At 45.4% G+C, this 25,274-nt stretch overlaps 1 protein-coding gene across 7 annotated transcripts; it reads left to right on the top strand.

Moving 5' to 3' along the window:
• The first annotated feature begins 1,301 nt into the window (after nt 1–1,301).
• Nucleotides 1,302–24,684, top strand: Fam71f1 (family with sequence similarity 71 member F1). 7 transcript variants are annotated; one of them, XM_021164818.1, is made up of 9 exons: nt 1,302–1,415; nt 5,782–5,884; nt 6,759–7,152; nt 8,371–8,555; nt 12,010–12,262; nt 14,919–15,040; nt 19,313–19,356; nt 22,623–22,790; nt 24,177–24,684. In XM_021164818.1, exons 3-9 carry the CDS (start codon nt 6,904–6,906, stop codon nt 24,188–24,190), a joined length of 1,035 nt encoding a protein of 344 aa, XP_021020477.1. In that variant the 5' UTR covers nt 1,302–1,415; nt 5,782–5,884; nt 6,759–6,903; the 3' UTR covers nt 24,191–24,684. The 7 variants fall into 7 exon arrangements, with proteins under 7 accessions (XP_021020477.1, XP_021020479.1, XP_021020481.1 ...); XM_021164820.1 differs by having other exon boundaries at nt 19,322–19,356; XM_021164822.1 differs by having other exon boundaries at nt 8,376–8,555.
• The last annotated feature ends 590 nt before the right edge of the window (nt 24,685–25,274 follow it).

The following is a 25,274-nucleotide window of genomic DNA, read 5'->3' on the forward strand; positions in this document are numbered from 1 at the left end:
ATCTATAATCCTAATACTGCTGAGATTGTCGCAAGCAGATCTCAGGTTCAAGGCCAGTTGAGGCTACATAGTGAGATCCTGTCTCAAGTAAACAAAACTAAACATTATTATGTTCTTAATGTATGTGTCAGGTGTCATCTAGTGACATGTCTGCTTCACAAAAGCTAATTGCCCACAGCTATTCTTTATCCTTAATTACATCCTCAGTTCTACGTGGGTTCCTAGTCACTTGGCTAACAGTTCCATTTCCAGGCTTCCTTGTTCGTGGGTGTGGGTGTGGGTATGTGTCTGAATTCTGACCAATAGAAATTCTGACCAATAGAAATTCTGACCAATAGAATGTGAGTAAAACTGATTATGTCATTTCTAGGCCATCCTTGTAAAAGGAGTGTGTGTGTGTGTGTGTGTGTGTGTGTGTGTGTGTGTGTGTCCCCTATCCTCTTCTGGATGACCAGAATGCAAGTGTGATACCAGGAGCCAGTGCAGCCACCTTGGGACTCAAAGGTGAAAACCACATGACAGAGATAATGGGACAGCTTTGGACTACCTATCCTTGTGAGAGAAAACTTAAAATTGTGTTTTGTTTAATCACTAGATAGGGGATGCTTTGGCTATAACCTAAATAACTTTGTCATTACGTTATTCCTCTTTGTTGGTACTTATTTATATCTTTATAATTTTATATTTTATATCCATATTTTGTTTATTGAGACAGGGTTTCTCTGTGTAGCCCTGGCTGTCCTGGAACTCACTCTGTAGGGCTGGCCTTGAACTTAGAGATCTCCCTGCCTCTCTGAGTGCTGGGATTAAAAGCATGCACATCATTGCCTGGCTTATACCCACATTGTAAACCATACTTTTAGCAAGTTGATCAATGAATTTTTTTCTTTTTTTCTTTCTTTCTTTCTTTATTTATTATATTTAAGTACACTGTAGCTGTCTTCAGACACTCCAGAAGAGGGAATCAGGTCTTGTTACAGATGGTTGTGAGCCACCATGTGGTTGCTGGGATTTGAACTCCGGACCTTCGGAAGAGCAGTCGGGTGCTCTTACCCACTGAGCCATCTCACCAGCCCAATGAATTTTTTTCTATTAGCTAATATGTTCACTTACTTTACTGTGCTTAATGTTTTAAGATTATTTTTGCTACTATTACAATTGAATGAACCTCAGGCTGTCCATAGAATTCTGCAGCCACATTCTTTTCTCTTCAACATTCTTTCTACACTGTTCCATCATCTTGTGACATCTAAAAGTGCTGAGAAGTCTGAGGCCACCCTGCCTTCTTTGCTCAGTGATCTGTCACCTTCATTTTTCTGGATCTTTGCAGTCTAATGCTTCTATTTTTATTCCAGTAACTTAGGAATTTCTTAAAAGCCATTCCTGCCTCTCTCATATACTTACCTTGGAACATGGTGAGTCCAGTTGTGTTGCCATTTTGTTTTATTTCAGATATAGCTTTATTCCCATTTTTGTGTACTTTTTGTTCAGTTCCATTCATTTTTCTATTCAGAGGGAGCTCTAGCCATGCTGGGTCGACGTGTCACACTGGTTGATGTCCCTCCAGTCACTATGTCTTTTCACCCCCTCTGTGGCCTTCCACGGGATGTCCCCAGGTCTGTCACCCACATCACTGACACATTTTTTCTATCATGACAACTATAGCCCTGGCCCGGCTAGCTCAGTTGGTAGAGTATGAGACTCTTGCCTGCGTGGGGTCCTTTCTCCCTCTGCCCTCTTCCCGTATCTCAGGGGCTGAGAGTCTCGCCCTGGGGCCCCATTCTGTTCTCAGTTCCTCTGCCGTATCCAGCGTGGGATGCTGGAGGCTGAGAACCTTGTACAGAGGCTGCCCCTTGTCCACCACCCGCCGTGTGGGGTCAGTGGCTTCACACAGCCAGATGTCCACTTGGGGCCTCGTGGTAGTCCTCCTGCCCAGAGCACAGGAACTCTGGCAGGATGCGGCATTCAATCCCTACCCCCTCTTCCCCTATACCCACAGCCCCACATAGTCCCTCATGTGACTTTAAGAATTTAGGAGTTGGAAATGCAGGGCAGACACTTGTCAAGTATTTTCTCCTGTTTTGTGGAATCACTTCTCTTGTGATCTACAGTCATCTGTGTATTTTCCTTGAGGGGAGAGAGAGTTCCTTGTACAGATCCCAAAGTAGAGCTTTACTAAAAATAATAACTAATTTAATTTAAAAAGAAATATTTGTCTTGAATTTAAAGTTTTTAGGTATAACTTCTATTTCATAACAAGTTAATGGCTGGAGAACTGACCTAAATAATAAGGAACTAGGCAAACTCAGCAGCCTGCAGGGCAGCTCACTGATGCTTTTATGACAGTATACTAAGGAAAAGACTTTACTGGATTAAAAATAAACTAAGGGGGAGATGAGCTGCTGGGTCGGATGCTGATTGTGGTAAGCCAAAGGAAACAAGAATTTTAGTTACTTAGGGAAATGGTGATGTGTCCTTAGGTGAGATAAGATGAGAATATGTGAACACAAACATAGTATTGACTAAACAAAATAAATGATTAAAACAAGTTTGTGAAGCAATAGAGCAGGAGACCAGTTACTGCGGATGGCCCTGTTAATCCTAATATACAGCAACTAGAGGCAGAGAGTCAAAAGTTCAAAGTCATCGATCATCCTCAACTACACAGTGAGTTCAAGCCAGTCTGGATACCTGAGACTTCAAAACCAAATCAAAACTAAAACCCCTACCCAGCATTTTGGTTTTACACACACCTATACTCACACATACAATACACTGTTTTTACAATGTTCTCCAAAAAATAGGAGTATGCTGGCCTTTTAAAAAAAATTGTCTAAGGGCTCGAGAGGTTGGTGCTAAAGCACTTAGTATTTGCAAGGCTCTGAATTCAATCCCCAGTAACACACACATACATGCACACACACACATGCACGGGCACATGCATACAAGCATATACACATGAACACACACACACACACAGCTTTGCATTTTCTAATATTCTCAGAGACTATGTACTGTTTGTGAAACAAAGGGTGTTTTACATTGTAATAGCTTTAAAGAGAGCAGATTGATTCCCAAAGATAATAACACTTAAGGTTCCTTTATTCACACAAACACCCTGGAGCCTCTAGACATTTAGAAATATATAGATTTTAGAGCTAAGCTTGCTAGTTTACTCCAGTAATCCCAGAATTTAGAAGACTGAGGCAGGAAGACTGCCATGTGTGCAAGCACTGTTGACTACATAATGAGCTCCAGGGCAGCCTGGGCTAGAGTGTCATCCTGTCTCAAAATAATCTTTTTGTGTACTGAAAATGAAACCTCATACTTAGGATAGTGCTTCACTGTGAGTCACGCCCACCACCCTGGGATGATTTTGTGTCCTACTATTATTGGGCTTTTACTTTATCCCTTAGTCCAGGTATCTTTCCTATAGTTAAAACAACACCACAACGCCATTTTAGCCACTTGGCACAGTGTAGTGACATTACCCATACTCACTATGGTGTAGCCACCATCCCCTCCTCCCAGCACGACTCACATTCCTAAACAGAAATTCTGTATCTATAAAACATCAATTCCATGTTCCTCTCTGACTAACCTTTACAAAAATATTCTTGCAGGGCTTGGTAATATATACCTTTAATCCCAGCACTTGGGAGGCAAAGGCAGGCAGGATCTTTGTGAGATTGGGTCTAGCCTGGTCTACAGAGTGAGTTTCAGGACAGTCAAGGCTACATACTGAGACACTGTCTTATAAAAAAAAAAACAAAACTGAAGATAGAAGAGAAGGAAGGAAGGAAGGAAGGAAGGAAGGAAGGAAGGAAGGAAGGAAGGAAGGAAGGAAGGACATTAGTTTAAAAATAACATTTCTTAAGTGGCACAAAGTCTGGACCTAGAACCAACTGGACCCCAGATATTCTGGTTACTTTGAACAAGTGTCAGAATGTGTCCCTCTAGAAGTCACCACAGCAATCATCAGATGTGCAAAGAATGGTGATCATGGTAATCCCAGTGCCGTGTAACACAGGAGGAGCACAAGGCAGCGTTTTCTGGTGTTGGAGGACCCAGTTACACTCCCCAGAAGCTATACCTTTGTCATGCTGAGGTTCAGATAGCCTGTAAGTTAACTTTATTTCCTTATCGCCTAGAACTATAGGGAAATAATGCTGTCGTTTGCTGTAAAGTCATTCCTGAAGAGTGAGCAGGAATTTTATTATTAGTAACACCAGCCTGACTCAAGTTTGACTCCATCTAATTTTAAATATCCAAATTTGGGTTGTGGGGATGGTTCAGCAGGTGAAGAAAGGTGCTTGCTGCAGAGGCTCAATCCCTGGGCCCCCACATGGTGGCAGAAGAGAGTGCCTTGCCCTCTACTTGCACACTACAGCAGCACCCCATGTTTATACCTACATACAAATGAATAAATACACTCAAAAATATTCCTAATTTTCATAAAATTTCACAACTCAGCACTGGAATGAAAGTTTTATTCTGGGAGAGGGAGGGCGGGGTTAGGGAGGGAGGTGGTCACGGAAGAGGGTATGCCTTCTCCTTACAATGGTTCCTCACAAAAAGTTCACTTGAGCTATGTCTGTAATAGACTAGTCACATGGCCTAACCTAGCTGCAAGGGAAGCCATACAATGTACTCTATTCCAGATGGCCTATGCCCAAGTAAATGTCAGTAATTCTACACTAAAGAAATGGCTATCAAATGGATATACTGTGCATGTCCAGAAGAATTTTTGTTGTTGTTTTTGTTTTGTTTTGCTTTGTTTTTCAAGACATGGTTTGGTTTCTCTGTGTACTCTTGGCTATCCTAGAACTTACTCTGTAGACCAGGCTGACCTTGAATTTACAGAGATTCTCTCCTGCCTCTGCCTCCCAAGTGCTGGAATTAAAAGCATGTGCCACCACTGCCTTACCAAGAAAAAAAGTGTTTAATATTGAGGGGTTTTTTTTTTTTTTGGTCTTTCTATTTTCTTCCTTCTTTTCATAATTGTAGACAATATTGTGCTTAACAGAAAAAATTGGAGAAGTATTAGGGTTTGCAAGCATCTGTTAAATAGTTATTAAAATGATTCAAAGCGCTGAGGGTGGAAGGCTAGTGAGAACATGGAGTGCTTCAGTGCTAACTGAAAAAGGAGCACAGCTTTTTAATGGCTGTTACTTTTATACCACGGTTTTTCAGTTCCTAGGGGAATGCAAACCACAGGGTGTGGTTTATGATGCTATCCTTAAAGATCTTACCATGGGGGGACATTTTTCCCCACATAGTAAGCAAAAGAAAATGAGGAAGGTGAGTTAGACATTTCACTGCTACTCTGGGAGTTGTGACAAGGGTTTGGGTAGGTGTAGCCTTGTGGCTATGGAAGAGGGCTAGCAGAACAAGACTGAGAAAGCCTTCGGTCCCTCTGCCCCTCTCTGACTTTATGATGAAATACAGGAATAACATCCAGCTCTGTCCTTTGCATATCTCTTTTCTAAACCATCTTTCTAAATTTATTGCATTTGACCTTGATGGTGACACATTAACCAATCCTAGAATTGTGTTCAAGTTAGAATACCATTTCTCCTTACATTGACTCTGATTGGTGATCAGTCTGCTTGGCTCTTTGACCCACTCCACACCCAGGAATTTAGATTTTTTTTTTTTTAATTCTTCTGGCTCTTGGGGAGATCCACAGTCACTGAGATGGGTGTGTAATGCTGCCCCTCCTAGCTGGTACCCATAGTCAGCCTTGTCGTCAGAAACTAATTATTGCTCCTGATCCTTCAGTTTTGACCTCCGAAGGGAGAAAACTGCAGCTGCAACCAGCCAGCCATAGCAGCCAGAGAGCAGGCACTAGTAGCTCTCCTGGAAGCAGAAATGGTTCTTGCACGTAAGCCAGGGTGTGGGAGGTCGGGAGGAGGCTCACATGCTAAGCCAGGGGGTGAGGGAGTGGGGGGGGTGGTGATCACATCACGTGAGGCTCTGGAAATTAGTTTTGAATACACATCAGCTTTTCATACTGTTTAGAATAGTTTACACTAAGAGAGTAAGGGAAGAGGCCAGCAAGATGGCTTAGTGGTGAGATGTCCCCGCAGATAAAGGTGTGTACTTACCGCCAAGCCTGATGGTCTGATAGGAGGGAATTTATTTTCATAAGTTGTCCTCTGATTTTCACATGCACTGTGGCACACTTGCACCCATTCGTACACACACACACACACACACACACACACACACACACCAATCAACCAATCAACCAAATGAAAAGAGGGGAGTATGAACTACATGCTGCACATTCATGAACTCAGGAGGTTAGGGCATAATACAACAAGTTCAAGACCTGTGTGGGCTGGGAATATAGTTTGGTGGTAGGGCTCATTCTGCATGTATGGGTCCCTGGGTTTAATCCTCAGTAACACACAAACACACACACACACCACCACCACCACCACTACCACCACAGACACAGACACACACACACACCATCATCCACCCACTCACATACACACACACACACACACACACACACACACACACACGTGCGCGCTCGAGAGGATTGAGAGACAGGAAGGGCCTTCCTTCTGGGCAGCGGCGGAAGCATCCTAACAGTCCTTGCTTCCTGCCCGCCTCAGGGTTTCCCAGCAAGTTCCGTGAACGCTCCAAGGGGGCCCCTGAGAAGGACTTGGGATGTCAGTAAGTGCAGCCATGAGCATCACTGGCCCAGGAGGAAATGGGAGGCTCCTCCTCATTTCCCTTTCTTGCAGGCCTGCTGTGGTTTTTCATGATGTCATCCATTCATCATTGTGAGCTGACCGGCTGCCCCTTAGGCCTTGGCCAGCTGCCCATGATCAGAAGGGAAGAGACAGATCCCAGGACAACAGTGCAGAGGGCCCCTGAGCATGTGCAGACATGATGACATCAGTTCCACCTAGAAAGTCTTGGTGGACATCGAAGAAGACAGTAAAAGTGATAAGATCATATCCAACCTTCCCTTCCTTGAATGCCTGGGAGAAGTTCAGGGGCCTCTTGCCTGTGGATGGGGAAACGAACCCTGGAGTGGGCCTGGGAGTGGAGGAAGGACTACTCTGCCAGATGGTTCATTCTCCTGAATTCAATCTGTTTCCTAACTCCGTGGTGTTCGAAAGCAACTTTGTTCAGGTACTCTTGCGTGTGATTCAGAACAACGCTGCTTGATTCTTCTAAACCTGTTCCCAAGATGTAACCAGAAGAGTCACCCCTAGAACTGCAGTGGAGGGTAAACTGAGGCAGGAGAGCTAGCAGGCCTGAGACACAAGGCTGACCAAGGTTTCTCCTGTAGGTGTACACTCAGTGAGCAAGGTCCGGCATTCCTTGCTGAGTAGGGAATTAGGTATTGGAACTCCTAATTTATGCCATTCTCAGGTCTGTCACCTGAGGCCAAGTTAAGGCAGTCAGTATTGGTTGGCAAAGAATAGGACCTAGGGGCCCAGAGAAACCTGAGCTTAGAGTGCAGGCTCTGCTCACTGGTGGGGAGGTACCATTGTGCATGGAACCTGTACAAATCTGTTTAAACACAACAAGCGAAGTGCATGGTCTAGTGGGTGCTTGGTGTGTTTTCAATCTCCCTCTATCTCCTGACCTCCCCTTGGGCCAGACAGAACCTAGAATAAATAGAAGGGCCGTGAGGATGGGTGTTTTCTAAGCAAAGTGGGGAAGTTGTCAAGGGGAGATCCACAGACACAAAGTAGATGCCAAGGAAGTTTTGGATGATTGTTCTTGCTCTTGCGTTAATAGTGGGCTCTTAAGTCCTATTGGAGAAATGCACATTGGTGGCTAAAGTCTGTAATGCCAGCACTCAGGAGGCTGAGGCAGGAGGATGCCCTTGAGAATGAGACTAATCTGGGCTATAGAGTAAGACCCTTTTTTGTTTAAATATAATAATAAAATGATGATGATAGTAATAATAATAATAAAATACTCAGAAGCCCTACTAAAGTTTTTAGACCAGTACAGATTAAAACACATGTCTGAACACAGCAGTATCCCTCATTTCCAAGGGACATTTGGCAATGTCTGAAGACATTTTCAGTTGTCAGAATTTGGGTGGGAGTTTGCTATAAGCATCTCTGGAGACAGAGGCTAAGGACACTGCCAAACACTCCACAATACAGCATAATCCTCCTCTCACAAAGAAGCTGAGTGGCTACCACAGTATGACTTTAATCCCAGCACTTGGGAGGCAGAAGCAGGCAGAACTCCCTGGTCCTGCTATACATAGTGAGTTCTAGACCAGGCAGAGCTATCAAAACCAAAATTAGTGCTGAGTGAAGAAACCCGGCTAAAACATCTTGCTGCTTTTGCCAAATGTTCAGGCTGGGCCTGGGGGCTGCATTGCAGGTCAGAAGGAGCAGAAACTGGAAAGAAATCTATAAGGCTTCCAACACAATGGCCCTTGGGGTGACCTCCTCCGTACCTTGCCTTCCCCTTCCGAACATCCTCCTTATGGCCAGAGTCAAATGGCATCAGGGGCAGAGCCAGACATGGAACAGACCATCCAGAGCGCCAAGCATCAACCTGAAGAGGTAAACAACACAGAGGGGAACGACGGACCAGACGGGTAAAGGGCAGATCCAAGGGGAGGCTACCTGTTAAATTCAAAGATGGGGTGAAACTGGGACATCTTTGCAATGATGTTGATTGGGATTTTTGGTTTGTCGGTTTTGCTTTGTTTTGGAAAGAACACAATCTCTTATTGCTCAGGCTGGCCATGAACCCATTATGCAGTAAAGGCTGGCCTTGAACTCTTGGCCCACCTGCCTCCCCATTCTGAGTGCTTGGATTACACAATGATTACACAATAGCACTACCATGCCCAGCTATTAACTGCTCTAGACCTCAGTAACCTGAGATCGGTGGGGGTCCAGGGAGGTAGTTCAATCAGTAAAGAGCATGCTATACAGACAGGAGCTCTACCTCTAGAACCCATGTTTTAAAAAAAAGATGGGTATAGTGGTGCACACGTGTAATCCCAGCACTGGGGAGGTGGAGATGGGTGGAGATGGGCATTTGCAGCCCACCCAGCCTAGCCTAACTAATAGAATAAGCTCCGCAGGCATGTGCATACACATCTCCCCAAACATGTATACATGCAGACAGGTTGGGGGTGAGGAGATGTCTGAGCTGGACAATGGCATGATGCACATGAGTATCTGAGTTTGTGTCCTCAGCAGCCATGCAAAAACCAGACAGAGTATAGTGTGTGCCTGTAACCCCAGGGTTAAGGGATAGAGTAAGAGAGGTGGGTTCTAGGGACTGGCAAGTAACAGCCAGTCTAGACAGGAGAAAAGCCATGAGCTCCAGGTTCAGTGAGAAATGTCTCAGATATTTTTGGTGGAGGTTTTTGAGTGACTGTCTCCCCAACTCTCTAGCCTACTTGCTTCCTCAGGGGTGCCTTTCTCTTTATTTTTTTAAAAATATTTTTAAATGATTTAGTAATTTTATTTTATGCATGTGACTGTTTTAACTGTGTGAACATCTGTATACCACGTGTGTGCCCATGGCCTGTGGAGGTTGGAAGGTGTCAAATCTGCTGGTATTGGAGTTACAGATGGTTATGAATCACCACGTGATTTCCCAGTTCTCTTCAAGAACAACAAGTGCTCTTTTTCTTTCTTAAGAAACTGTGCCTATAAAATACGGTGGGGGCACTGGAGAGATGGCTCAGTGGTTAAAGTCACGGCTTTCTCTTGGTGGCAGTTAATAACTGTCTGTAATTCCAGTCTCAGGGGATCAGACATTCTTTTCTGGATTCTGTGGGTACTGTATACATATGGTTCACAGACATACACGCACACAGAATCCCCATGCACACACTCACATGCATACAGACTCCACATAAAATTTTATTTATTTTTTCTTTTTTTTTAATATTTTTATTACATATTTTCCTCAATTACATTTCCAATACTATCCCAAAAGTCCCCCATAGTGCCCCCCACTTCCCTACCCACCCATTCCCATTCTTTTGGCCCTGGCATTCCCCTATATTGGGGCATATAAAGTTTGCAAGTCCAATGGGCCTCTCTTTCCATTGATGGCCGACTAGGCCATCTTTCGATACATATGCAGCTAGAGACAAGAGCTCCAGGGTTCTGGTTAGTACATCATGTTGTTCCAACAATAGGGTTGCAGATCCCTTTAGCTCCTTGGGTACTTTCTCTAGCTTCTCCATTGGGAGCCCTGTGATACATCCAATAGCTGACTGTGAACATCCACTCCTGTGTTTGCTAGGCCCCGGCATCGTCTCACAAGAGACAGCTATATTTGGGTCCTTTCAGCAAAATCTTGCTAGTGTATGCAATGGTGTCAGCGTTTAGAAGCTGATTATGGGACGGATCCCTCACATAAAATTTTAAACGAGACATGGTGGCACATGCCTTTAAACCCAGCACTCAGGAGGCAGAGGCGGGTGAATCTCCGTGTGTTCAAAGCCAGCCTGTTCTGCATAGTGAGTTCCAGGTCAGAGCTCTCTAGAGAGACAGTGTCTCAAAAGTAAAGATACAAACATTTTTTTTTTTTTTAAACAATGGGCTTCAATAGAGGAGGACAGAGATGCTGACACTCGGCTTCCATGCATCAGCACATGCACGGGCAAACATGGTGAGCATGCACGCATATAACACACACAAGTCAGGTGAGACACGGCAGGTCTTTCGCTGGAAGCACAGATGGTTTGGGCAAAGGGAAGTTTTCCATGGACAGGGGTGGAGGGCTGTCTCCAAGCACATTTACCTCCTTGCCTCGCTCTTCTAATTTAGCAGGAAACCTTTGGGCCTCTGGGTAAGCGGTATTGAGGCAGTGAGACCTGGTAGGTGGAGCTGCTTGGAAGAGGCGTGCTCTCTTCAGTCCTGGGTGTACAACTAACTAGACTCGATTTCTGTGTCACAAGTCACTGGCTGCAATTTTCCTCTATAAACAGTGGACTAAGCCCTACTTAAGGCTGTAGCATAGTATGATGTTTGTGATAGAATTGCCCTGCTTGATCTCTGGGCTTTGTTTCATTCTCCTTTCTGTTGCTGGGATCAAATGCCCTAGCCAAAAAGCAGGTTAGGGGAGAAAAGGTTTATTTGGACTTACATTTCCAGGGGGGTGGGGGTGGGGGGCCTAGAGTCCACCATGACGGAGAAGGGGAGGTCACGGTGGCAAGAACAGAAAGCTGACCGATCACATTGCATCTAAACAGGAAACAGAGAACAGGAAGTGAAGCCTGGCTATAAAACCTCAAAGCTCTTCCCCCCTCTTCCCACCAAAGTAAAGTACTTTCTCCAACAAGACAGCCTTCTAAAGGTTCCATAGCCTTCCCAAATAGCACCACTAGCCAGGGGCCATGCATTCAAACAAATAAGCCTCTGGGGCATATATTATATATTATCATATATCATATATCAATTATATTCAAGCCACAAAAGACCTCCTTACACAATCTGAAAACCATCTCAAGAATTTCTAGATGATACCAGAGGTCTAGAAAACCCCTTATTCCTCCAAGCTACCTCCTGCTGGAGCTCTCCATTATGATGCTCGTATACCTGTAACAAGTACTGCCCACTGCAGGTGACTAATAATAGATCTAAGCCAGGTCCTTGAGCCAGCAGTCTAGGGTTCATGGAGGTTAATGAATGAACAAGCTACACAGGTGGGATTTTCAAGAAGGAAATGACAAAACCCCATGTCTCCAACAACCTTATTCTTGAGCTGCATCTGTGGCATGGGATCCCTGGATGCTGGCCTGAAAATCACGGCCCGGGTAAGAGAAGCAGATGCCAGGGTTGCAGCCCACATCTAGTGAATCTAAATCTTTGGGATTATCTTGGAAATGCTGCATCTTAATTAAGCGCCGCCCCAAGGAAATCTCCTTTCCTCTGAGTTTGAGCACCATTAGCTACCACCACCCTGCTACCCCTAAAAGTTCCCCATCCTTGAAGAGACGCACCAGAAGTGATGGGGTGATCCAGGTGTTGTCTTCTATGCCTTTAGCATTCTCCCTTTGAAGTTTGTGGAGCTCCAGATCTGGGACGACCAGGAACGCGTCCTACGGTTGAGGACAGTCACCGAGAAAATCTACTATCTGAAGCTCCATCCCGACCATCCTGAGACTGTTTTCCACTTTTGGATCCGCCTGGTTCAAATTCTGCATAAGGGTCTGTCCATCACCACCAAGGACCCTACCATCCTTGTCACTCACTGCCTGGTACCCAAGAGCCTTTGCAGCCCAGGTGGAAAGACTGAGGTAAGAAGTCCCCATTGCTAGTCTTCAGCCAAGATCAGATTTGGAGGAGGGTGACCTCTGAACAGCTGCTGCTGAGTGTCCTGTGTAGGTGCCCTCAGGTTTAACTCTGCTCCACACACAGTAGCACTTATAAGCACAGCACAGCCCTTGCTAAGTACATGTGCTTCCGTAAATATACACAGCCATGCAAACATCAGCTCTGACTACAGTTCAGTGGAAATGGACAAGAGACACGAGCTCTACCTTTGCCTTTGGGGCTTTTTTTTTTTTTTTTGGTTTGGTTTTTTGAGATAGGGTTTCCTATAGTCCAAGCCGGCCTCGAACTCATTATGTAGCCAAAGCTGACCTTGAAATCTTGAGCCTCCTTTTTCCAGCTGCCAAGTACCAGGCCTACAGACAGGTATGTTCTACCAAGCCAGACCAAAAGAGACTTTTCTGGAGTGTGTGTGTGTGTGTGTGTGTGTGTGTGTGTGTGTGTAGTGGTTGTATGCATTGTGAGGAACATGCAGAGGCCAGAGGAGGACTCCACGTATATTCCTCTACTGCTCTTTGCCTTATTCCTCTGAGATAGAGTATTTCGCTGAACCTGGAGCTTTGGGGATTTTTGCTAGGCTTGTAGCCAGCAAACCCCAGCCATCCTCCGGTCTGCTGGCCCACATCCACCCCAGTGCTAGGGTTAGCAGTGTGCCCGGCAGTGATGGCTCTCTTCAAGGATGCTAGGGATCTGAACTCGGATCCTGACTCTTTAACAAGCACATTTAATGGCCCAGCCATCTCCCTACCCATGAGAAGAGTGTTTGGTTTTTTCATTTTCTATTCTTACCTCTTTTCTGTCTCTATAAAGCCATCTTAGACATTCTGTCGTTTGCTTATTGTTGTTTTTGTAACAATGGGGTCTTAGGTAGCCAAAACTGCTTTTAAATCCCCTGCCTCAGGTGGTCTTAGTGTTGGAATCATAGGACCACCTCCCCTTTGTCTGTGTGTCTACGTGTGTGTATGTCTGTGTGTGTACATGTGTGTGTCTGTGTGTGTGTGCATGTGTCTGTGTGTCTGTGTGTCTGTGTGCATGTGTGTGTCTGTTTGTGTGTGTGTGCATGTGTGTGTCTGTGTCTGTGTCTGTGTGCATGTGTGTGTCTGTTTGTGTGTGTGTGTGTGTGCATATGTGTGTCTGTATCTGTGTGTGTCTGTGTGTGCATTGTGTGTGTGTGTCTGTGTCTGTGTGCGTGTGTGTGTGTGTGTCTGTGTGTGTGTGTCTGTGTGCATAAGTGCACACAAGCTTTGGCACACATGTAGTGGTCAGAGCACAACCTCAGGCATGGATCCTCATCATCTACCTTGTTTGAGACAGCGTCCCTTGTTATTCTCTGTGCACCCCAGGCTTTTTGTGCACCCTCAACTTTTGGGGAATTCTCTTGTCTCTGGTTCCCATCTCACCTTAGGAGTTCTGGAATTTCATCCATGAGTTACTGCATCTGATTTTATATGGCTTCTGGGGCATCGAGCACCTTACTTAACACCCTTTTGTTAGATGTATTTCTACATAATCCACTGTTGTTGGTAATTGTAGGAGTTTTGTTGTGAAACATGATCTGACTCTAAAATCCAGGATGGCCAACAACTCCAGATCCTCCTGCATTAGCCTCCAGTGATTAGATTGCAGACACATATTACCATGCGTGGCTTTAGAACTGTGTGAGGTGTTTTGTTTCAGATGCCAAGAAATCAGGCATGTTCAACAATGGAGATTGGCAAACAGCTTAAGAAAGGTTTTGGGGTGTTTGGGGGGGTGGAGTCTTCAGAGAAACCATGAGAAAACCCAAAGTGTTGGGCCATGTACATAGACTTTTGGTATACAAAAAACAAATAAAACAACAACAGATAAACAAGAAAAGAAGAGGTTACACTTTCTGAGGTAGAATTCAGAAAAGTGAGTGTGCGCAACAGTGAAGTTCTGCAAGCAGCTGTGTCAGGAGGGCGCGTCTAGGAAGTAAAGGGACATTATTCATTAGTGGGATAATTATTCTCCCAATCTCCTTTATATGGCTTCAGGTGAATCCAATTTCCTGACAGGTGGATTCCTGGTCAGGGCATTCATAGGCCCCATTGGGGAAGATCCTTAGGACTCACTGTCCAGCAGAATCAATGAGAACCAGGTTCAGTGGGCAAGCCTGTCTTAGAGTATGGAGTAGAAAATGATAGAGGAAAACACTCATGTGTTCTCATGTGTGTGCATGTGGGCCTATGCACACATACACATAAACAGCTACAAATGCTCTACACATCCACAAAGCAACTGCATATAGGGCTTTTCTTAAAGGAATTGGTGTTTTAAACATTAGCTTCTCATAAGGTATATGTTTAAGTATAAAAACAAGTAGCACTCGCTGTTAAAATTCATATTAACAAGGTAAGCATTCTAAATCTACATTGGCAAGTATGCAATGAGGGCCTTACCTCCAACACACCAATGAGTATTTATACCAAATACTGACAAAGAAAACTGCTTCCTTGAGAGACTTGTATGGCTGCCTATTGGGAGAGTTTGGGTCCCAATGTTTTAGAGTCTAGATAAAGCTTGGTGTTAAGAAAATGCAGAGAGCCCAAGGCTTAACCTCCTGTTGTGTTTGTTTGGGTTTTTTTTTTTTTCTCCATATAGTTAGTGCAGAAGAAATCAAAAGGCCTGCAGCCCAGTGAGAGCCTCACACGTCTGATGGCCCAAGTGGAGAGCGAGACCCTCTCCCAGATCTTTTCCGACTTGCATCAGCAGAAACAGTACAGGTACATGATTTAACTCAGGTTAGCCCATACCACCCTTTTCTGTAGCCCAGGAGGTCCCAGAGGTAAGACCCTCAGTGCAAGAGCACGGTTAGGGATGTGATATACTGTCACACAGTACCTGGTGTCATTGCCATAGTCTTTGTCTCCACACAGCAGGCCAGGCGGTCCTGACTCCAGAAGAGTTATAAAGGAAAATACTTCTTCAGTAATGAAAATGAGTAACAGACATGGATGAATGAAAGCTAAATACTAATCCAGTAACTGATTCTATAGAGCAAAACCACATAACCCCGTAACCACGTAACCCCTTAACCACGTAACCCCGTAACCACGTAGCCACATAGCCACATAGCCACATAACCGTGGCTTTAAACCCTGCTGTATACTGGTTTCATTTCCTCTGACTGGGCCTCTGTCTGGACTTTATAAAGATCCTAAGGTTGTTCCTCCTTGGATGCTCAAGGGTTCAGGCCTGTCTTCTCCGTTCCTGAAGAAACATCCTGTGCCTTTGATGATGCACTATGATATGAGAGACAGGAAGCCAGGTGGTGACTCACGTCCGTCATTCCAGCACTGAAGGGTCCGAGACAAGCCGATTGTTTCGAAGTTGAGCATAGCCCAGGCTGCAGAATGGGTTCCAGACTAGCCTGGGCTACATACAGAGAAGGAAAACCAAAAATAAATTAGTAAACGTCACTAGGAGAGAAAAACAAAGTGACAAAAAGAAGTGTCTCTGTTTTGTTTTAGGATAGGTCTCACGTAGCCCAGGCTGGCCTCAAAGTCCCTATGTAGTTAAGAATGATCTTAACTCCTGACCCTTCTGCCTCCACCTCCCAAGTGGAAACATAAGACAGCTTGTGTCACCATTCCAGGCTATGGAAGGGATATACACCGCCCCCCTCCACCCTGACTCCAGTTTACTGGGGATTGATTGTAGGGCTCAACCTTCCTAGATTTTGCCACTCAGCTATAGCTCAACCCAAGAGGAGCGATTTTTGTTCTAACAGGTACCAGTTAGAACAGCACAGGGTAAACTGACTGGGGTAGTACACTGAAAACCAAGAGAGCTCAGAAGCACTCAGGGTGGGGGTTGAAGGCTCAGAGACCAGTGCCTCGGCTTTCAGTTCTATAGTACTTAAAAGATAATAGTACCAGTCTCACCTGGGTACTGTCGGGATTAAACATGGGCTTAGCATGCATTTCGTCAGGTTGGGAAGGAGATGTGAATGGGATCTCAACAGATCTTAGTGTGCATTACTGACTGTCTCAGGAAAGGTTTAACAGCCAAAGATCGTCACTGTATAATAACATACCAGAAAACTGCAATTAAGAAAGGTTTACCACCCATGGAAGGAGTTACAGAGACAAAGTTTGGAGCTGAGACAAAAGGATGGACCATCTAGAGACTGCCATATCCAGGGATCCATCCCATAATTAGCCTCCAAACACTGACACCATTGCATACACTAGCAAGATTTTGCTGAAAGGACCCAGATATAGCTGTCTCTTATGAGACGATGCCGGGGCCTAGCAAACACAGAAGTGGATGCTCACAGTCAGCTATTGGATGGATCACAGGGCCCCCAATGGAGGAGCTAGAGAAAGTATCCAAGGAGCTAAAGAGATCTGCAACCCTGTAGGTGCAACAACATTATGAACTAACCAGTACCCCGGAGCTCTTGTCTCTAGCTGCATATGTATCAAAAGATGGCCTAGTCGGCCATCACTGGAAAGAGAGACCCATTGGACATGCAAACTTTATATGCCCCAGTACAGGGGAACGCCAGGGCGAAAAAGTGGGAATGGGTGGGTAGGGAAGTGGGGGGGAGTGTATTGGGGACTTTTGGGATAGCATTGGAAATGTAATTGAGGAAAATACGTAATAAAAAAATTTTTTTAAAAAAGGAAAAAAAAAGAAAGGTTTACGTAGAATGTCACATTCTGGACTGGTGCTGAGTTCTAACAGAAGAAAGGTATATTGAAATAAGGGTTTGACTGTTTCAAAAAAATCACTGGCTTTGTAGTGCAAGCTGGTCTGAAACCTTAAGTAACTAGAGAGATGACCTTGAACTCTAGATCCCCTTAAATGCTAGAATTACAGGCATGTGGCATAGTACCTGGCTTCTCTGTTTTGTTTTTGAAATAGGGTCTCACCATGTTGGCAATGCTGGCTCAGAATTCAGGAAATCCCTCCCTGCCTGAGACATAACCACAATCCACAGCTAACTTCCTATGTAAAGGACACTGTATTAGCTATATTATCGTTATGATAAAATGCCGTAACCAAGACAATTCATATAAAATGAGGTTTACTTGAGCTTATGGCTGCAGAGGACTAGGAGGCCACCATAGCTGGGAGACACAGCAGCTCGTGGCAGGAACCGGAAGCTGAGAGCTCACACTTCCAAACATAAATACAGAGCAGAATCTAGCCAAATTTCACAGAGCTTTTAACACCAAAGCCTGCACCCTGTGACAAACTTCCTCCTACAAGGTTGTACCATTTAAACCTCTCCAAACAGAGCAACAACTAGTGACTGAGTGTTCAGACACTCATCTGTAGGTGTGTGCGCGCACATGTATATTTCTCATTCAAACCACCACAGACCCTTTCGGATATATCTCATGCTGATTTACTGACTGTAATTCAGTCCCATGGCCCAAAACAGCTGAGAACCACACTCTACTTAAAACACAAGCTCAGACAAAATTAAGTGTTCTCAGTCTGAGATGGAGGTACCTGCCTGTACCCAGCACTCACTCAGGTGACTGGGGCAGGAGGGTTCCTGGGAGTTTGAGGCCAACCTAGGCTAACCTGCCTCAAAACAATACCCCAACAAAATTAGGTGCTATATCCCTAGAGTACGTGTGCAGCAGGGTTACGGGGGAATCTGCCACCAATAGCTGGGTCTGCCACCAATATCTGGCTTTTATTCTGGAAGATTAGAGGGAGCTAAGCCCCATTAGAGAAATGAGATCTAGCCAGAAGGAAGGGGTGGGGTTGCAGAGCCAGGCTGTTTGAAAAAAAAAAACAAATAACTGAGACTTTGCCCAGAGAAGGAAACTTAGGGACGGAGCAAGAAGGCCATTGAGTAAGAGAAAATGTAGAAGCAGGCAGAGGCCAGGCGGAGCAGAGCCTGAGAAGCCACATGGAGGGTTTTAGAATTCTAGTGGAAGGGAGCCTTATTTGCATTTTACATATGAAGGCGCTGTGATCTGATTTACATCTGGAAAAATCACTGCAGCTGTGGCCATGACTGTAGCCTGGAAGGGTAGCAGCAGAGACTCAGAAAGACCAGATGAGCAGCTAAACTGGTCCAGACTGGCATGTGCATCACGCAATGGGTCAGGGAGGTTGGAGTGAAAGAGAGCATCCCTTCTGCTTCCCTGTTCCCCCAGTGGCTGCTTTGCTTGGTTTCCCAACACAAACCCCCATGTGATGATGTTCTCACCCTGGCCCTTTCCAGGCTGGCTGCAGTTATCAGGTTTCGCTCCTTAGCAGCCTCACACCACGGAACAGTAGACTGCACACATGGCTGAGATACAAGGTGCAAGATAAGGCCACACCCCTCCTCAGACAAATCAGCGCCCTGGGCTCTGTTCTCTACCCATCTCCATCACTTCCTCTTTCCCTTTTCTCTTCTGGAAACATAATGTGCATCACATCCAACCAGTGCAGCCACAGCTAGCCAATTTCTATCTGTCTCTAAATCTTCTGCATTGGGAAAAGTTTCTTTTTAAAAAAAGAATTATTTTACGTATATGAATACACTGTATCTGTCTTCAGACACACCAGAAGAAGGCATCAGATCCCATCAGATCCCATTACAGTTGAGAGCTACCATGTGGTGGCTGGGAATTGAACTCAGGACTTTTGGAAGAACATTCAGTGCTCTTAACCACTGAGCCGTCTCTCCAGCCCCCAGGGCAAGTCTTAACTAGGGATAAGCTTTGAAAAATTACTTCAGAGCTGAGCGTGTCGCTCAGTGGATAGAACCCTTGTCCTAATATACACAGAGCCTGGAGTTAATCTCCAGCACTGCATAAAGCAAACATGGTGGTGCATGCTGTAATTCCAGCACTCAGGAGGCAGGAGGGTGAGACATTTAAAGTCATCCATGGCTACATAGTGAGTTTGAGGCCAGCCTCAGATACAAAAGACCATAGCTCCAAAAATGAAGATATAAAAGATTATCAACAACAGCAAACTGAGTTCAGTGTTTTTCTCCTTAACTTTTGATCTTTGTTTCCTTGACCCTGAAATGACTGGAGTTCCAGCAGGAGCGAAAAGATGCACATCAACAAGACCAGCTCAGGTAAGGAAGGATGCAGGGTGTGTGCTGGGAGACATAGCTGCTGTGTCATAGGATTCCCCACAATGCATCCTCTGGCCTTCTGGATGCCACCAGGAGTACCATAATATCTCCATGCCATAGTTGGCATCTCTCTGGGCTTTTTGACCACCAAAGGCAATTTGGTACCAAGTCCCAACCATTTATTTATTTGAGATGTTTCTATACTCTTCATTTCCAGTTCCACAGAATGACCCCAGCCAGACCTTTCCCTTACATTGCAGTATTCATTTGTGGATTCACGGATTTAGTCAAAGGTGATCACTGGAGGTTCTTCAAGTGCCGGTCGTACATACCACCTTTTCTCAAAGGGATGGTCATGTGGGGACAGAGCAAGAGCTCCTTTCTAGGCCCCATTCAAAGTTTATGCTGGAGTGACAGGGGCATATGAATGTCCTTCACTCCTTCTAGGACATTGGCTCAAGAAGGTTGGTGTCTAAGCAGAGCCATCTATGATAGGATCAGGGCAGAGTGTGAGAAAACGAGACGTTCTAGAAGGAGCAGCTGCCAAATTCTAGCGTAGCCCAGGTCCTGTGGATGTGGTCCTTCATCAGCTTCCCATCTCTGTCGCCTCACCTGACCACATGCTCTCTGTCACGTATCTACTCCGGCCACATCGGTTGCAGTCAGATTCCAACCATGCTTTCTCATGCCTTAGCCATCCCTCACTCACTTCCTTCCCCGAGGAGCCCCTCTAAGCCCCCTCTCCATCCTAGACCGCATGCTCCTGCCAAGACTTAACTGTCCCCAATGACCTCTCACACTATACTCTGGTTCTCTTATAGGTTAAGGCTTTTTTCTTAATGAATGCTAAATTGCCTCCAAGTCATCTAGAGAAGCAAACACAGCACTCGGGACACCATGGGAGTTCAATAAATATCTAGATCTAAGACCATTGACAAGTTAATTCTCATTCTGGCTCAGGAGGTAGTCAAATCATGATGGCTAAATACTAATCCAGTATAGGAGGAATAAACAGATAAAGGTCTGAGGTCGGAGGGAACGTGGGGGAGAGGAGTGGTTGACTCTTACTTTATGGAAATTAAACAAATGCTAGCAGGATTGGAGAGATGGTTCACCAGTTAGGAACGCTCGCTGTTCTTGCAAGAGAACCTGGGTTCAATTCCCAACTCATATGACAGCTGACAAATGAATGTGACTCTAGTCCTGGGGGATCTGATGTCCTCTTCTGGCCTCCAGGAGCACCGGGCAAGCATGTGGTACACAGACACACATGTAGGCAAAATAGTTATCACATAAAATATAATAAGAAAATCTAAAAAACTTCTGGCAACTGACCCCGTTTTCAACATTAAAAAGACAATCAAGAGTGGCAGAGACAGCGGCAACAAAAACAGTGGCTATTTTAGTCAAGCTTTGGTTAATTGCTGCCATGTAGGCACAAAGCCTGGTATTACTGGTCTTGATTTTCTTCAAGAGTCATCCCAAATCTGAATTTTTTTTTCGAGACAGGGTTTCTCAGTGGAGCCCTGGCTGTCCTGGAACTCACTCTGTAGACCAGGCTGGCCTTGAACTCAGAAATCCATCTGCCTCTGCCTCCCAAGTGCTGGGATTAAAGGCGTGCGGCACCACGTCCGGCTCCAAATGTGAATTTTCAAATCCACACTGCTCACTTTCTCCCGATCTGTGACTGCTTTCTCACAGGCCTTGATCTTTGACATAATGTCAACAACATTTTCTGGTTTTATGTAACATTCGAGCACGTTCACAAATGCACACGCTTTAAACTATTCCGTGAGGTTAGGGGTGAGGAGAGCCGAATGCTCAAGATTATTCTAATGACTGCTGGGGCTGGAGAGAAAAGCTTTAGAATTTCAGGACAGCCACCCAGGGATGCATAGCTGGCATTCCTAGTACTCAGAGAGCTGAGTTGGGAGAAAGGCCTCAAGTTTGAGGCTGGCTTGGTCTATAGAGCAAGTTACAGGATAGCCCTGGGCTACATCGTAAGATCCTTAACACGAAAAAGAATTTCAGGGTATCTAATGTTGGGATGTTCTTAGATTGATTTTAATGAGCCACACTGGGATGTTCTCTGGATCCTGTTTTCTTCCTGGGTCAAGCACTGGCCTGCAAAGGGAAATGATATGCTAGGCTCTTGGGACTCTTGCTGTCTCCTACTGAAATTCATTGGAATTTCTTGATAGAAGGGAGAGGGGGGAGGTGGAGATAACTCAGTAAAGTTCTTGTCTTGGAAGAATGAGGAGCTGAGTTTGACCTCCAGAACCAGTGGGCGGAAGAGATTGTCTCAGTGGTTAAGACTCGTGGTCCAGAGTCTGTCTGGTCCCAGCATCCTCTTGGGGTAGCTCACAACTACCTGTAACCCCAGCTCCAGAGCCCACGGGAGACCTGATGCCTCTGGTTTCTGAGAACCTTCATTCACACAGGCACAGACACAGACACATATACTCAGACACTCACGGCTAGACATTGTAGTGCATGCCTGTAATCCCAGCTCCTGAGAGGCAAAGACAGGAGGAACTGGGAGCTCAAAATCGACCTAGGCTGTGCAAGAGCTCAGAGCTCGCCTGGGGACGGGGATGGGGGAGGAGGGGGGGATGGGGTGTGTGTGTGTGTGTTCAGTCTAGACAACCAGAGGCTCAAAGCTAACCCATGTGCCCCCGTTATCAGGGACACAAGCTGACCCTTGGTCTTGTTAAGATGTTGCTTCTAATTCATTTGACCTCGGCACAGGGCCTTGAGCACATATATTTCTAATTTGATCCCAATTAATGCCAAGGTTTTGGTTACATTCTGAAAATCAAGGGGCAAAGGGTCTAAGAACAGGCTCTGGCTTTGCTCCTCTGGTTTCAAGGCCATTGTCACTTCAGTTGACTGAGTATCCTTAGGGAGACTTATTCAGGTAACCTGCCCCAACTATGTCATTTCTCCATTTACTGAGACTATTTTGTTCAACATCATGTTGTGTTGTGATCAAGAACATGGGCTCTGGAGCCAGGTTGGTTGGCTTTGCATGTTGACTCTGTCTGTCTCTCCATAATGTGGCCATTGGTAAGTTAGCCAGCCTCTGTGGGTCTCAGAGTCCTTATCTGTAAAATGGGGATTGTGGGACAGTTGCCTTTATTTACACTGTTGATGGCAACGATAAAAGGAGCCTGGCATATAATGGCTTTCTCTGCCAAAACTGTTGGCTATTAGCTTCCAGAGAGTGCTGTGAGCGAGAGTGCAAATAAATTCCTTTTCTTAACTAGAGAAAGCTACTCCCTGTGAAGACAGTATCCCCTGTACGTGTGATCTCAACTGGAGGGATGCATTCATGTTCGGAGAATGGGAAAGAGAGAACCCTTCTGGGCCACAGCCCCTCTCACTCCTCAGTACTCTGGCTGCCTCCAGCAGGCCACGGCTGTCCCTAACTGGAGGTATGGTGGTGATGGGGTTGATCTGGTGGCCTTCCTGGGACAGGCTGGAGTTCAAGTTCAGAATCAGGACCCTGTCCTAGGGTCCTCGGAGTGATTCCAAATGCCAGGGGCAGGGGATGAGGCCACAATGACCTCAGCTCTACTCATCTCCCTTGTCTTTGCCTCCGATGATACTGAGTGAAACTCTGTTGGCGTGGTATCTATAAAAACTCCAGAGTCCCCACAAGTGCACCAAAGGACAGACTGTTAAACTGGTGATCTTGGAATGAGAGCCTGTTTTTCTTGCTGTGTGGGGAGGCATAGGTGGATCCTCCTCGAGTTCTGGAGTTCCCGTGGTCCTTCCCATCCTTCTCCTTCCCTGTAGCTCTTGGTGTCTTTCTAACTGATGGTGGTGGAGTACCAAGATGGAAAGGAGCTATCTGGTTGGGCTGGATAAGGGCAAACTTTCCCAAGGTCCTGGCCTTTCTCTTTCCACGCTCCAAGCCTCCCCATCCTGCATTCATTCAACAAGTATTGTGAAGTACCTTCCATGCACTGTGTCTAACAGACAACTAAGTTGTCCCAAGGAAGGTGGGATAATGTGTGTTTTTCTAATTCATAAAAATAAAAAGATTTATTTATTGTATTTATTTTTTTAAAAGCTTTATTTTTAAAGTAATTTTTAAATGAACATACAAAGCGATGGTTTGTTTTGTTGTGGCATTTTTCTGGTTTTCAGTTAGTAACTGTGCAAGCAGTCACTACGCCATTTCACAGGTAGGTGTCATTACACTTTGTTCTCCTGTACCCCAGCCCCCTGCCCTATTCCCACTGCCCCTTTCTTGCTGGTCCCCTTCTCTTTCCCAAATAGGCGCTATTCTGCTTTTCTGTCCCCTGCATCCCATTGCCTCTGTCCTCTCTCTCCTCAGGATGTCTTCCTGCCTTCCCATGATCTCTTTTTCTACTTTCATGATCTACATCCACCACACACATGATCCCACATGCACGTACACCCACACACAACTAAATAAATGAAAAGTTAACATATAAATAAGCACAAACACCGCCTCCGTGGTTTCTCTAAGGTGTCAGTGAGCCACAGCCAAATACAGTCCAAAAACTAAATGGAGATTCACTATTGGAGAGAGGAATCCCAGCCACATAGCTTTTGTTAGAACACAATTGTTTGTTTAATACCTAGGCACATTGATAATATCATATCATGCCTATGAATTAAACTTTATCTGACTCATATATTAGAAGACATGACATTTATATAGTTTGGAGTTATCTGCAGTTTTTAAAAGCCCTACAGACAAAAGCGCCATTATCGTGTCTATGCATTCACAGAAGAGGTTTTCAGGTAACCTATGTGATATTGACTACTTTTCTCTCTGGCACTCACAGGAAACTCTATATGATGCTTCCTTCCCCATTGGGGAGAGTTTATGCGGCCCGCACCAGCACTTCTCTTCAGCATTCAGTTTCTGGGGGGCTCTATTTGAACAAAGGAGAGCAGGAAGTTGCTACTAGGAGCAAACCAGAGTTATCTCAGCAGCACTGACAAGAGCGCCTCCTCATCCCGTGTGTTCTCACCACCGCCTCAGAATACAGCAACCTGCACCCTTGGCCCGGGCGATCAGTCAGGTCGATTGGGGTGCACTGTCCAAAAGTCTGGAGCCTGGAGAAGAGCGATGCAATGCGGCGGCGAGGGAAAGCAAGCCCGGAGGAGCAGGGATACGGAAGCTGGTGGAGGGAGTTGGAGAAGACAGGCAGAAAGAAAAGAAGTAACACAAGGAAACAGAAGAGACCTGGGAGAAAAGCTGAAGAGAACTAGACAGGAAGTACATCTCTGAGAGATGCCCCGCCAAGCGTCTATTTATCTAATTTAAAAAGTAAAGCCATAAACCAAGGAGAGAAGTGTGGTTTCTTCTCTGCTCACATCGCTCTGGTACAACTTCATTCTTCCTCTGCCTGGCTCCCAGTTCAGGCTCTTCAACCTCGCCCTGGGTTGGAAGCTGAGGAACTATCTCTTGTTTGGGTTTTGAAATAGGGGCTCACATATCCCACCTCATGGATGCTGGGGTTACAGGCATTTTCAACCACTTCCGGTTTCTGTGGCGCTGGGGACCAAACGCAGGGCCTCATGCATACTAGGCAAACACTCACCGGCTGAGTTATATCACCAGCCCCACTTAGGAACAATTATTATAGGAACCCGGAAGATGAAGAATTAAGGTAGGGAGACTTTTCCTTTTGTTGTTCAAACTAACTAGGTTTGCGACTGTCTTCATCGTACAAACCTTTTGGGTTGACAGCCCCTGAAACATGGACACACGTGGTTGATGAGCTGCTCATTAAATTAGCCAGTCGGCGTCAAACTCATTGTTATCTCAGCATCCTCGCTACAGTAAAATACTGAATTTTACTTCTCCTTGCTTTTAAAAATCTTGTCTGTCTAACCTGCTCCTTCAGATCCAAATGTAAGCACTGTGACAGAATTTA

The sequence above is a fragment of the Mus caroli genome, chromosome 6 (assembly GCF_900094665.2).
Source record: "Mus caroli chromosome 6, CAROLI_EIJ_v1.1, whole genome shotgun sequence".
Classification (NCBI taxonomy): Eukaryota; Metazoa; Chordata; class Mammalia; order Rodentia; family Muridae; genus Mus; species Mus caroli.